The 14,432-nt window shown below is 35.8% G+C and overlaps 2 protein-coding genes across 2 annotated transcripts; one reads left to right on the top strand and one right to left on the bottom strand.

The window, feature by feature from the left end:
- The first annotated feature begins 4,617 nt into the window (after positions 1-4,617).
- LOC117906586 lies at positions 4,618-9,141 on the top strand. Its single transcript, XM_034819676.1, has 6 exons — positions 4,618-5,462; positions 6,280-6,497; positions 6,647-6,823; positions 6,908-7,063; positions 7,782-8,058; positions 8,631-9,141. Exons 1-6 carry the CDS (start codon positions 5,099-5,101, stop codon positions 8,879-8,881), a joined length of 1,443 nt encoding a protein of 480 aa, XP_034675567.1. The 5' UTR covers positions 4,618-5,098; the 3' UTR covers positions 8,882-9,141.
- A 2,073-nt stretch (positions 9,142-11,214) lies between these two features.
- Positions 11,215-12,757, bottom strand: LOC117906588 (oxygen-evolving enhancer protein 1, chloroplastic-like). The gene is made up of 2 exons (XM_034819677.1): positions 12,470-12,757; positions 11,215-12,254 (listed from the first exon to the last, which is right to left on the bottom strand). Exons 1-2 carry the CDS (start codon positions 12,707-12,709, stop codon positions 11,499-11,501), a joined length of 996 nt encoding a protein of 331 aa, XP_034675568.1. The 5' UTR covers positions 12,710-12,757; the 3' UTR covers positions 11,215-11,498.
- Positions 12,758-14,432: the final 1,675 nt, after the last annotated feature.

Raw genomic sequence — 14,432 nt, 5'->3', positions numbered from 1 at the left:
TTTAAATTTGAAAAATAATTCATTTTTTATATAAATATTCTTTAACATTTTGATTATTGGTGAGGACATTTTTAAACAAATGAATATTTTAGAGGCTACAGAAAAGATGAGAGTTAGATTTATGGAGGTGATTTCATCATTTTTAATCAAATAATCCTATGATATATAACATTGCTATGGGTGGGTCAAACGATTTTAAAGCGAGTTAGAGATTGTACAAATAGCCTTTTCCTTATATTAAGAAGGTAGAAATATCGTATCACTTTTATCACATTAGAATAGCCTAGCCTCTGCCCACGGTCCTACCGTGACAAATATGGAAATTATTATTGTTATTTTTTAAATGGAGATATTATAGAATTTAATGATAAGATGTGTGGAGTGGGGTTGGGCCCCTCGACAATCGTGGATCACGTTAAGGCCACGGATGGACCCTACCAAGATATTACGCGGTCGGCGGGTTTAGTCAATTGGGGGGCCAGGCTAGCCGCCTCGATTTTCTACGCATAATCCCAATACATGCGAAAGGTCGCCGTCAACGTCAATGCTTCTCATCTTTTTTTTTTTTTTTTTTTAACTCTCTTATAGAATGATATAAACCACAAAAAAGGCCCATTAAAAAAAAATTTATAACTGTTTAATATTTGCTAATTAAAAAAAAAACAGGAGTTCTGGTAAATGGGTATCTTTAAATTTTTTGCATTAACAAATATAATTTTATTTTTGAATATTTTATATTTTAAATGTATGATTTTACTTTTATTTATGAGAAATTAAAATGTGTTATTTAATATAAAAAATTAAAGTTTTAAAAATAATAATAAATTATTATTTTATTTATCAATAAATTAATAATATGGTATTTGAATAAATAAATAAAAATTAAAAACAAAATCATTAAAAAAAACGTTTAAAAATATATAGTTAAAAAATAAAAAATTCAACCACATTTATCCAAAAGAATTATTTTGAATATTAGACTGAGAAAGTGATTAAAATCACAGTTTTTGTGATAAATAAAGAATTATCTTGAATATTAGATTGAGAAAATGATTAAAATGATTTTTTTTATTTATCATTGGAAGATTATTTTAACCCAAAACTCACCAGAAAGAAAAGATTTTTGTTTATTTCATATGTGATGTGGCATTAGTTGTCTTTGAATACCAAAAAATAATAAAATATAACATTTATTTAAAATAAAAAAATGCAAAAAAATATAAGATATAAAGAATGAAAAGTTTTGTTCTCTTCGTTTTCAAAGCCGCGCTCTGTTTCAATCCATTGGAGCACACTGGATTGAAAGTATTTGTTGAGGAAGTCCCTTTCAGCCACCTTTTGTAGAGGTGAAATGTAACTGCCGACCTTTGTCAATCGTAATATCTCGAAGAAGCGACCTTTTTCAGAGCCGTCTTATGATTGTCTTGTCCATGACGGGGCAAGAAATAAGAATGGGAGGTGGTGTTTTGAAATTTTATTTTTATTTTTTTAATTAAAATTTCTTAGTTTTAATATAAATTTTGTTAATTATTCTTTTGGAGAAGGAATGGTCATAAGAGCTACTACTTATAATTTGATAAAAATAAATAAAAATAAAAATTCGTAGACATTGACGTGGCGAGAGAACATTAATAACTAATTTAACGAATATTTTGAAAAAAAATAGATTCAGTATTTTTTTTTCCTGCATTATTTTGTGCAAACTCCATGTGGAATTCACTTTTCCCCGCCAACCTCCGCGGGGTCTCTTTACTGAAAAACTTTCCTTTTTCTCTTCTTGCAAGGCAACTCCTGTCTCTTTTTCTAATAATAGCGGCTGGGTTCCCATGGTTTGTGTCAGAGACGGTGAGTCTCTCATCCCACACGCGTCCGCCGTACGATAGAAATGGCCTTCCTTTCTTCAAGATTTAGAATTGATCCAATGGTCAAAATCACGAATGACAGACTCACCGTACGGGTTTCCGTACCTGACACTGGTGGTCAGCCTGAAACACTGAGTTGAGCTGAGCTGAGTCGTACAATATAGTAGCCCAACCCACCCCGTAAGGGCCACATGCTTTGAAATGGGATGGGACACTGGTTGAATTCTAACCATGGTTAGTGGTCCCCGCCCTCATATTTAACTCCGCTGCGTTTCCACCTCATCCCCCTCCTTGTCTTTTCTACTGCAGCAAAAAGATATGCACAGATATGAAAATAATGGATATTGGGGTCGTTTTGAGGTTCTGTTTTGAAGTTTTCTTGTTGGGTATGGTCAAGGGGAATCCTCTTGTCATGGGGTTTTGGTTCGATTGAAGAGAGATATAGTGGTGGGTTTTTGGATTCTTTTGAGGGATTTACCTGAGTGAGATGAAAGGTTATTAAAGATTGGATGCTGATGGTGTGTCGTGGGTGCTTGCTTTATACATATCCAATATCGGTGAGTGGTTGATTGAGAAAAGATCGATGGATAAGAAGAAGGCGACGAAGAAAGCAGCAAAGGAAGTTTCGTTAGGAGCAACAGCAGAGGATGAAACCACCCATCAACAGCCTCTGACTCCCAGGAAAAGGGGTAGGCCTCGCAAGATTGTCGACAAGGTCGGGAGTGAAGAAGCGCCGGAGGTTAGGGAGTATGAATCAAAGAAAGTGAAAAGCAGCGAGGAAATAGAACAGAAAGAGGAGGTCAAGGAAGAGGAAGCGTGTGATGAAGTAGGAGAAGGAGACTTGTCCAAGGTTAAGCCATCAGGAAGCAGAGCAAGGCGTAAAAGCAAGCCCCGAAGGAGCTGCTGAACCCAAACCCCAATTGCTCTCTTCTTTAACACTACATCTTCCGAGTAAATCACAATCACAATCACAATATCAACAATATTCTCTTTCCTGGCCTTTTCATCTATTTCCCTAATCCAAGCATTTTGTCGTTCCCCTGTATAAACTCTAGACATAAAAATGGGATTTACCCTAACTCTGCCTAATTTCTTCCTTCATCCCGAAAACATTTTCTGTTCAAGAAAAACAAATTTTGCCATGGGTGACTAGTCATATATTTTCTGAAATATAGATAGCTATTGCTCTCTGTCTTCCTGCCATCTGCCTCTTCTTCCTTCTTTCTTTTTTTTCCTCCTTTCCTCTAGGGTTTGTAGATGGGAAAACAAACTACCAGTGATGGGGTAATGGTGTGGTGCATTGGAAGCCGAATCCCATGTTAATTTGACAGCTCCATGCTATGTGATCTGGAATTCATTGCTTCTTCTCTCTTCGTTCCCAATACTACTAGTAAAGAAAAAATGGCGTGTTGTTGTTTAATTGCATTATTAATGTTCTTATTCTTAAAAATTTTAATAAAAAATATATTTGTCAAAAGGATATAGTAATTTTTAAAGGTGTCTGTCTTTTCCGCGGTCTGAAGTCTAAATTACTTTGAATTGCTACTTGCTACTGTCTGCAACAGAGATGGCTGAGGGCGCTAAATTTATATTATAAGGGGATATATATAAAATCCTTATCTTTATAAACTAGCACCATGTGAACAAAATTAACATAGGGAAGATTGCTTCTTACATGGTTTTTGGTAAAAATTAATATTTATTATTTAATAATTTAAATTGATTTTTTAAGTTAAATTATTGACTTAAAATTTATTATTTTATTTTTATAAAGTTATTTAATAAAATTAATTTTAAATTATCAAATTAATATATTGATCATCTTAAATTATAATTAAGATAAAAGAGATCAAGTAATAATAGAAAAATCGTAATAACAAAATAGATCGTGGAGATAATAAAAATAAATATAGGTAAAAAAAATAAAATAAATATATGAATTTAAAATTTAATTAATTATATTATTTTTATTTTAAATCATATCATTAAATTATTTTATTAAACATACTTATTTTATTATTAATTTATTAAATTGATTTACCAAACATTAACTCCTTAGTTAGTTTTAGACGATATTTAGAACTGCTCTCAACGGTTTTTGTAATCATAAATCCTATTATATTTATTGAGATGTATTAACTTTATATACCATTTCATGATAAATAAAAAATTTTATCATAAATCGTGGTTTTGAAATTATCGAATAATGGAATAAACAATACTAGTCATCATTTCTATATCTAATTTATTGATCAGCTCATAGAAGCTAATCAAGTTTATTTTAATTTTCCTTGTATTTAGTGTATTTTAAATTGAGGTTTTATTATTTATTTTTAAGAAAGTGTTTATATATATATATAATTTTCAAATGCTTTGGAGTAAAAAAATAGTGCTTTAGGCCACATCATTAATGGCCTTAATTTGAGTCAGCCTTGACCACCGTCATAATTTAAAATGAACGATGTTGTGATTATAAAAATTTTCTAAATCTAAATTTAAATTAAAAAAAAAAACTTTTAGGTATATAAATTTAATAATTTTAAATAATTAAAAAAAATATCATTATAGTTTTTTTTTTTTTTTCAAAACTTACTGTTGGTAACAATGATGATTTTTTTTTAATAAATTTAAATTAGATTTTTTTTTTCTTAGCATAAATCAAGAACGAAAAGACTTCCTAAAAAGAAAACTTATAATAATGACTTAACCATCTAGAATAAAAATTGAACCCTCTCTCTATTTTTCCCCTTATCTATTTCAGACACGATCAGATTTGAATTTTTCTGATTCACGGAACTGAGGAATGAAATAGGTGTTTCATATTTTTATTCCCACTCAAACAAATCAGAAGTTTCTTAAGATCAGAGCCTTCAGACCCGTATACCCAGTATTTTGGGGGAGAAAATCAACCATGAAATAAAAAGAGAGATTAATTTTCAGTTCTTAAATTTTGGGGGAGAGGGAGTTTCTAGATCTAAATCCGCTTGCATTTGTCTTTGGGGAAGCCCTTGCGAGGTAGAGTAATGGTGGTGGTAATTTGGGGTGGGCTTGGATCATCGTCCCCATGAAATGCGAATTCAGTGTGATCTGCAACAAGGGGCAGAAGTTTAGGCAGCAAAGCATCTCCCCAGTTTAATTCATGGTTGCTACCTCCCCTACAACCTCACCATTTTGTCCTATTTCTCCCACACCGACATTCTTCGTCTGCAAAACCCTAGTTTGAAACCCTTGTTTTGATGTCATCCTCGATGTTCAACGGCAACAGCATTTCCATTTCAGTGTCCGATGACGACTCCGACGAAGTCGGTAAGATGAGGGTCCGAGTCCGAAGGAAGCGCAAGAAACCAGGCTTACGAATTAAGAACGACTTGATCGGGCGGATTGTCAGGAAGCTTTTGAAATGGTGGATGGTCTTGCTCTTCCTTCCTGCGGCTGGTCTGCTGCTTTTCGAGGCCTCCAGCATCGGGCGAAAACCCGCCTTGGTAATTGACTCCCAGCTCTCTATGGCCAAGAAGCCGAATTTCCCTTTAGAGAGGGAACCCAATTCCAATTTGAATCGCCTCGATCCTACAACTCGGGTTATTGGTGGTGTCAGACAACGTAAGTTTCTTTCCCAGTCTGTCCATGGATTTCTGTTGCTTCCTTTGGTTAGTGATGAACAGGTTAATTACTCATAACCTAGGGCTATATTATGGCTATTTTTGCATGATTTAACGAAGAAATTTTTAAATAGTCTGTTCCTACTTACAATCCCTTTTATTTAATGGTCCATTGGTATTTGTCTGATAAGCAGTGCAATAGTTTCTAGTAGCTTATATATGTTCTTTATCGACTCAAGTTTCACAAGATTTTCAGAGTTCTTAGCTGTTAATGGATGTGCTGGTTTGTGTTTGTGGTGAAGAAAAAAGGAAAACACCATTAATGTTTTAGTTAGTATTGGATTCTGATGTTTATAATAGTTAACTCTAGGTTAGGCTTGGTTCTTCAAAATGACCTATATCAATTATTCATATTTGGTTGTGATGGTAAAGAGAAAAGAAAAGAAATATGGTGGTAATTAGGGGGAAATTTGCTCATTTTGAAATAGTTGTTGAAAAAAAAAAATGAGGAAAGTTGGGAGAAAAGTCGAAGAGAAGATTTATTGGTGTTAAGTTGTTTGTTTTTTTTTATTAGGTGGAAACAGTAGAGGGAATTAAAATGCTGAAAACAGTTTAAGAAAGAAACTCTTTAAATTTATTTTTCTGCATTAAAAGATGTCTTTAATCTATTCTGAGGTTGCATATTTGTTGCAACCATTTATTGTCAAAAATGAAAATTGTTGCATTGTTGATAAGGAATTTGTTGAACATTTTTTGATTTGACATGTTAAGGTCCTTAAAGCAGTACATTAACAAGACCCCTTCATGGATTGCATCAGGTTGTTTGAAGATCCTACCTCCTGAAGAACTCCAGCATCTAGATATTCCTGCAGTTGAAGAACCAACTAATCTTGTTAAAAAAGTGGTGTACATATCACAAAATGATTTACCTTATGTAGCGGGTAACAGTTCCCTGCCTGAGCAGCACACAGAACCCTCAAGATTTAATATGTTTACAGGATACCAAACTCTTGATCAGCGAGAGGAAAGTTTTAAGGTTGAGTACTGTATCTTGATGTCTTTAACATTGTTTAGGAAAATGTATAAGCATTATCTTTAGACTTAGAAATGCAACTTAGATTCTGCCAAAGTCTGTTGCTTAGCCTATTTTGTTTCTTGGTTATTCTACATGTATGAATGTTACAGGCAAACGAAACTGCTCTGGTGCATTGTGGTTTCTACAGTGAAAATGGAGGATTTAAGATTTCTGATGAGGATAGAACTTACATGCAAACTTGTAAAGTTGTGGTGTCTACTTGTGCATTTGGTGGTGGGGATGATCTTTACCAACCTATTGGAATGTCAGAGACATCATTGCAAAAGGTTATCATCTAGGAAAAGAAATTCTGTTTTTTGTTGCTTACTAATGCTTAAATATTGTATGCTTAAAGCATTAAATTCATGCAGGTTTGCTATGTGGCATTCTGGGATGAAATCACTCGTACAACACAGGAACTACAGGGGAGCAGAATTGGTGAGAACCATTTTATTGGGATATGGCGCATTGTGGTTGTAAGAGATCTCCCTTTCACCGACCAGCGGTTGAATGGTAAAATCCCAAAGGTAGATTATTTAATTTGGTCTCCACATGTTCACTTTTCGTCATTCATTTGATCCCTAGTATTAGCATGTGCTCCATTTTGTTATGCACGCATTTCACACATATTTGATTACAAGAAAGTTCCAAAAAAAAAATGTTCACAATGGAGAAAATGAGCTATTATTTGTAATTTCGATTAATTTCTCATTATTAATGTTTTCTTGGTCCATTGTTTGGATTGAGGCTGACCTTTCTGCTCACTTGTCATATAATTTCTACTGTCTTCCCACCTAGAGAAATTCAGTACCCCCAGATTTGTGAGTTTATGACTCAAATTTGAACTTAATGCGCCCCAATCCCCATTTTTTGCTACATTGGTATGCCAGTCCCATGTCATACTGGTTCATCTGTGTGTTGCTTTTAACTACACTCGACCACCCACCTGAAGGATCTCAAGTATGCCCTAGGTTCCAATTTGAATATCGTCTGCATGTAGACATTGTCAATCTCACTGGAGGCATCCATTGTCTGTCATTCTGTGAAGCTCTATGCCCTGTAGGGTTGTCAAAAAACTTTTTCTCCCTTGTGCCATTTCACACCAGCCATTTTCGGGTAGTGAAGATTTCTTACTAAGATTTTTTATTTTATCGTTTGTATACAAATCCTGCCCCCTCTCAAAAGCTATTTTATTTTTATTTGAGCTTCTTTATGGAATTCTGTATTGATTTCTTTTGTTGTCAGATGTTAGGTCATCGACTTTTTCCTCAGGCAAGGTATTCTATTTGGGTAGACTCAAAGTCCCAATTTCGCAGGGATCCTTTAGGTGTATTGGAAGCTCTTCTTTGGCGTCCAAATTCTGTACTTGCTATTTCAGAACATGGAGCACGTAGTAGTGTCTATGATGAGGCAAAGGCTGTTGTCAAGAAACACAAAGCCACACCAGAAGAAGTTGAAGTACAGTTGATGCAGTATCGTCTTGATGGCTTGCCTGAGGACAAGAGATTTAATGGAAAGAAAGGCATGCTTCAATTCTCTCTTCTGGTTCTGATGGCAGCATATATGAATTTCTAACAATAAGAATGATAATGAAAATTGCAGAAAACCTATAAATAAATAGTGATAATGAAAAATGCAGAAGTAATTGATGTCGTAATTGATCCATTCCTTTTTTTTTAATCCCTGGTGTGCAAATTGATCTATTGTTATTTCTCATGCATCACATAAACAAAAAAAAATTTGTTCTTGTTTTAGGAACATATATTTAACCTACCTATATTTGCTTTGAAAGATCTATACTGCTCTAGGGTTTTGTAGGTCTAGTTTTTCTCGAGGAAGGATGCTATCTTTAAGTAGTTTTATCTTCTAAAATTTGTTCTGCCCTGTAAGTTTACAATTTTCTGTCCTCTGATCTCTGTCTTTCCATCATGATTATTTTCTGTCCTCAGTCTCCTTGCCCAATTTTCTGTGTGTGACCATTTATTTGATGGGAAAATTGAAGTGAGTGGAAACTACTTGCTTTCATGACATTGTGTTAAAAATTTGACAATTTCTTATGGATGTGCTTAATCATTAAAATATTGGCCTATGCAGCTCTCTCTGAAGCTTCTGTAATAGTGAGGGAACATACACCTTTGTCTAACCTATTCATGTGCCTCTGGTTCAATGAGGTGGTTCGTTTCACTTCCCGTGATCAGCTGAGCTTCCCATACACTCTCTGGCGGTTGAAAGTGCTCAAGAGCATCAATATATTCCCTGTTTGCACTCGTAAAGATCTTGTTAATAGTATGGGCCACATCCGCAAGGCTAAACCTTTAATAACTTCCCATGGTGCTCTGGTATAGCTTACACTTGAACTATTCGAACTTAGGCAGCAATCATTCATTAATTCATCTGTTGTTAAAAGGCTTTAGCGAGTTTGGTTGGGTCTGATGAGATAGGCCTCTTGTAATTGCATTGTATTTTTATTTTTTTTATAAATATATGGCTAGATTGTTTATTTATTTGTGGTCTGCAAAGTTCAGGAAAAAAGGAGTGTATAAATACGTATTAATCCTTCAGAGGGGATCGGTTGTCATCAAATTTATTGCTCAATTGTCCTGTAGTGGCCCTGTATCTGATGAATTGGTTAACAGGTGTTAGTTAGTCTTCTCCCTTTCTTCCTTGGAGTTGGTAGTTGATCAAACTAGATGCTGCAATGCACCAAGTGGTTCATTTCAATTAGGACATTGATCCTATTCCATTAATTAAAACAATAAAAAAAAATGAAAGCAAAAAACTCAATGTCATGATGAAAGGAGGCTCTGTTTTAAAACTGGTTCTATTGGAGTGTTAATCAGAAGGATAAGATGGATGTGGGATTTGGGGGGTTAAGGCACAGGAGTGGTCAGTATTCATATTTTTGGAAATCTAAAAAACTGATTTAGTGTTTACTGGTTTCGAAATCTAAAAAATTAATTGCTGGGGCTTAATTATGGATCCAGTCAAACTGATAGTGCAACCCTAACAGGATTTCGTGAAGGATATGATAGATGGTATTTTCTTTCATAACAATGTACAGGAGATTTGCAGGCCTACCCCCTGCTTTTCTCGCTCTCTCTACTCTTTTCCCTTTTTAATTGTTCCAAGTTTAAACTGTTCCCTTGTTCTCTCTGACTTAATAGTTTTTAACGGTTTTCACTTTGTTAGTGGAAGAGTTGTTTTGCAGCAGCTCATGAGACCATTGGATTAACAATTGAAGGATGCTAGTGGAGCACGCCAACCTAATCAATGTTTAGTGAAAAGGTGTTGCACTGCATCAGCTTAGCTAGTCTTAAGATACCCAGGATGGTTGGACATGACTCATGAGATATAGTTAGTGGGTAGGGTCCAGTGTTCAGTGTTTTAGGCAGTAGGGTTTCCTTGCCTACTCCTTACCTCCTTGGGCGACTTATGTATTGTTGGCTTCTTGCGAAAAGTGAAAAGCAGCCTTCCATTCAAAATCATGGCCAATAAACCTGATTAGATAGAAGTATGAGGAATGAGAAACCACCTACTCGATTATGATGAGAATTGATATTGGTTTAGGTTATGAATTACAATGGTGGATTAAGTGACCAAAACATCTCAAGTTTAAAAGCATTTATGGGTAATGTTTTTAAAGTGATTGCCCAATCAAATTGAACATGTCAAAATTTTGAGAGTGCATGATGCTTCCGAGGATCATATTTTGCACTGCCGTCTCTTTGGCTGTTCTAACAGTTGTTCTGTTGGCGCTATTTTCACCCGTAGCTCACAGAAAGCCATCAAAACACCACACAAGGCCTTGGCTGGCACTGTCCTTGTACATTCAGCAACCTCTGATTCCAACCCATCACAGGCGTCCGGTTTTGCAATCAGATTCTGGAGCATTCATCTTCCATAGAACACTCACAAAGGGACCTCAAAACACTTCCATGGTTGTTGGGCAAGCGCAAGGCTTTATACTTCCTGTCAAACACTTTGAACATTCAGCATTCAACATTATTTATCTCACCTTTGATACACCAGAGTATTCGGGTAGCCTCAGTGTCCAAGCAAAGCATTTAAGCCACAAGGACAGACAAGAACTCACTGTGATGGGAGGAACAGGTTCTTTCGCCTTTGCTCGTGGTCTTGCTGCTTTTGCAGAGACAGCCCAGCAGTCACCAGATGCGGATGCCACTTACCGCATAAAGCTGCAACTGAGATTCCCTAATTGATCTCTCAGCCAATTCCAGGATGAAGAGAAGGTCTAGTTGGAATAGTTCCTTCTTTCCTTTCATTTTGATTATTATACGTGGCACATTGATTTACACAGGAGAAAAATATCAACTGTAAGTTTTTGAGAGCGAAGAGCAAGAGGTAATTAGATAAGTAATAGTGTCAAGCTTTAAAAATCCAAACCCACTTATGTTAGTTAGATGGAGACTCTGAACCAGGCATAAAAATTAAAAAGGTATATGTAAGCTTTACCAAGATGACAATGGAAATCAAAGGCCCCTGCTTCTTGCTCTTGGAGGTGCTCTATAGTTTTGTATCAATGCATTTGCGTTTTTTTTTCCTTCGTATATGTTTCCAAGAACCAATATCCATGTTTGTGTTCCCTAAGAATTATTTTCTGCTAGAGGCCAGCCATAAGCATGAGCTCATTCTCACAAACACACAAAGTTGCTGGATGTGTGATAATCCAACTAAAAGATTTCCATTGTTGCCTCTCAGTATGAAGGCTTAAATAGAAATTAACTAAGCAATGGATGTAATAGAACCATTTAGCAAAACCTGATTTCCGAACAACAATTATAGCCTTCAAAATGGAGGTTTGCCCAGAGATGCATTGGCGTGTAAGAGTAACGAACATTTAACAATTCAACTATGTGGAGTATGGCAGAGATAGGAAGCAGGATGAGTCAATTTCAAAGGGGAGGGCAAAGCAGTGTGCAATCTATACACTTCAAATTCCTTCTACTCAAGCTGGGCGTACCAGACCCCTTGGATTTTCACATCCTTGGGAACCTTAGCCCCCAAATCAGTATCAGAAGGCTGTATACTCTCAAACACTCCAATCACTTCTCCACTCTCCGGTTTGCTTTTGGTTATGCTTAATGTGATCTTCCCGGTGGAAGATGATGCGTCCTTTATATTCTCCTTTTTTAGCTCCTCCTCGTCTCCTCTTCCTCCGGCCGGCAAGGCCACGGCATTGTCATAACCGGTCGACCCACCTCTGCCCTTTGGGTCCAAGAAAGATGAGCCCCGATACGAGGGGACCAAGAATTCTCCACCAAAATTCTCCGGCTTACCCGATGCCACTAACTGTTTGATGGTGAATAGAAATGGGACACGCTCGCCACCGGGAAGCTGGACAGTGACGGCGGCGTAGTCGATGCCGTCTTTCTCAATGAATTTGACGGTTCCGTCAGAGGACACCTCGAAGGGACCTTCGATCTCGTCGAGGGTGTAGGTCAAGCGAGTCATTAGCTTGGTGTTTTGGAACTCAGCTGGGGCGTTCTTGCTGACGCCTTCGGCTTTTACAGTGAATGAAGTGGGCTCTAAGCAGAACTTCTTCATGTTGTAACTGCCTGTTTTGAAGGCAAAGGAATCCACGCCTCCATCGATGGTGGGGCACTGGTTTGCAGTTCCGGTTCCTTTCACTTCCATGTATGTCTTGCTTTGGATTTCGTCATATGTTAGCCGCTTCGGAACTCCCTCAGCACCTGCTCCCTGTTAATTACCCATGTACGCATTGCCAAATTACACACATGCTAATACAAATGTAATTTTTGGAAGGAAAACTCTAATTCTGGTTAATTCCCATGAGTTGGGTGATGGCCAGCGGCCATCTACAAGAAAACCAGTTCACACGTCCGACGGGATAAACGCCGGCCTTTTGGATAAAAAATGAAAAACAATTAGAAACGTGAGCTCAGCAGCCATACCGAGACAAGGAAGGCGGAGGTGGCGAGAGCGAAGCCGGCAATCTTGGCGGCATCGGCGCACTTTTGAGCCAAATCCTTGACATGAGTTTGGAGGGAGCAAGTGAGTCTGGCCCCAGCTGGGTCGTATCCAAAAGCCTTGCAAACGCTCGGAGAAGATTTCAGCTGCAGGCCTGTCTTAGCTGGCAAGCCGGCCTTAGTCGGCTGCCTCAGCGTAGCCGCTACATGAAGGGACGCTGCCATTTTTCTTTTCCCTTCTCTTCCCTCCTACAAATGAGAGGTTTGTGGGTGGGTTGAGTGGAATGGCTGTGTCTTGTATGGAATGCCCCACTCGTGAGTTGCATATGGGATAAGAAATTGGATAAGGTGTAATCTTATTGGTCCATTCCCTACTCAATATGTGCCAATAAAATATACCATTGCCTAGATTCATGGTGTCCATCTTAAGATTTCTCGGACCCACATATTTCTATTAAGCATCGTGGACCATTCATATTTTTCAGATTTTTTGGTGCAAGTGTAAGTATGTTGGGGTCTGCGCTACCAACGGGTGGACAACCTCTCATGGCATACCTAGTGAACTTCAATTTAATAATGATTCTTAAATGGTTCACTTAAAATTAATTATTAATATTATTTAATAAAATTAATTATTTTTAATAAATTTAACTAATATTTATCTTTGTTAATTTAATTAATAAATTTATTTGTTAAATATTTATATTAAAAGCATCATACACATAGGAAATATGTATAAAATATTTATTATAAAAAATAAGGTATAGATGTAAAAAGAAAATCTCAATTAATGTGAACAAGTAGAATACAAGAAATTTAAGATTTATAATTAATTAATTATTTTAATGTAATACTTAAAAAATATTTTTACTTGGATTAAGTTATTCTATTAAATATATTTCCTTTAATTAATAGTTTAAATTAATTTATTAAGTTATGTTAATTCAAATTAAATTTATTTATCAAACCCCATCTTTATAGGTCGTATTTTCATCTATACTTTTTCAAACATTTTTTCCCTCTCACATGAATATGCATAGATGAATAACATCCTATTGTTTAATGCAATGACACATTCATGCCCCACTGTATCATTAAAAGAGTGATTGTTTACTTTGAATTTACACAATTTGAAAATTTTGAAATTGAAAGGTATTTCGTTATCCACAATATTACATGCACCGTAACTAGAGATGGGGATTGAGTGGAATGGGCTAGTGAAATGCACGAAATGGGGTTGTATTAGCATTCAATATTGATCAAATTTTAAAATCCCATACCTAGCAACCTTGCACTTGTTCCTTAGATTAGCATTGCATCTAGAAGACTTGTCAAGCATGTTAGAGATAGTAAGATTAAACTAATCATGTGGCTAGCCATTTTTCAAATCCTAAACCAAATCCTTACTCATTTATGATGACCCACTACCATATAGTATTATGAAGTTTTTTTTCTTTATTTGATATGGGATTTCACAATTACCATTCTCTTATTTGATGTAGGATATTACAATGAAAAGGTTCTCATGACTTTAAAACATGTCTTTAAAGTCAAGAAGAATTCGTACATATAAAATATTATCAACTTTTTTCTCTTATCTAATGTATGATATCATATATTTAACAAAAAAATATTTCTTTGTTCTATGGTTAAAGGCATCCGATTAGCTCCTAGCTATTGTAAAGCATTACATTGGCATGTGTTGGAATAGCTTGGACTTGAATGCTAAAATTCTAATGATGAAAAGCTTAAAGTTTACCTATGAACATAAAGAAATGATAATGTTGATACTCCTCAAAAAATACAATGCATGATGATACTTATGAATATATACATATCATGCTATTAAGAGCAAAATTAAGGATTTATAGGCTTAGAATTTTCTTTAGGGCATAGTAATCTCACTTAGGGGAACTTAAGCGAGTTGACTATGACATAGCAAGGCATT

The sequence above is a fragment of the Vitis riparia genome, chromosome 18 (assembly GCF_004353265.1).
Source record: "Vitis riparia cultivar Riparia Gloire de Montpellier isolate 1030 chromosome 18, EGFV_Vit.rip_1.0, whole genome shotgun sequence".
Classification (NCBI taxonomy): domain Eukaryota; kingdom Viridiplantae; phylum Streptophyta; class Magnoliopsida; order Vitales; family Vitaceae; genus Vitis; species Vitis riparia.
The sequence above is the reverse complement of the archived record's forward strand: the minus strand, read 5'-3'. Positions and strand labels throughout refer to the sequence as shown.

Bases quoted from the DNA above. Each gene is read 5' to 3' on its own strand.
- LOC117906588 (XM_034819677.1), bottom strand. From the start codon at position 12,709: ATGGCAGCGTCCCTTCATGTAGCGGCTACGCTGAGGCAGCCGACTAAG. The intron at 12,255-12,469 runs GTATGGCTGCTG...GGTAATTAACAG, and splicing joins CCTCCGCCTTCCTTGTCTCG to GGAGCAGGTGCTGAGGGAGT.
- LOC117906586 (XM_034819676.1), top strand. From the start codon at position 5,099: ATGTCATCCTCGATGTTCAACGGCAACAGCATTTCCATTTCAGTGTCC. The intron at 6,498-6,646 runs GTTGAGTACTGT...TGAATGTTACAG, and splicing joins AGCGAGAGGAAAGTTTTAAG to GCAAACGAAACTGCTCTGGT. The intron at 7,064-7,781 runs GTAGATTATTTA...TTTTGTTGTCAG, and splicing joins TGAATGGTAAAATCCCAAAG to ATGTTAGGTCATCGACTTTT.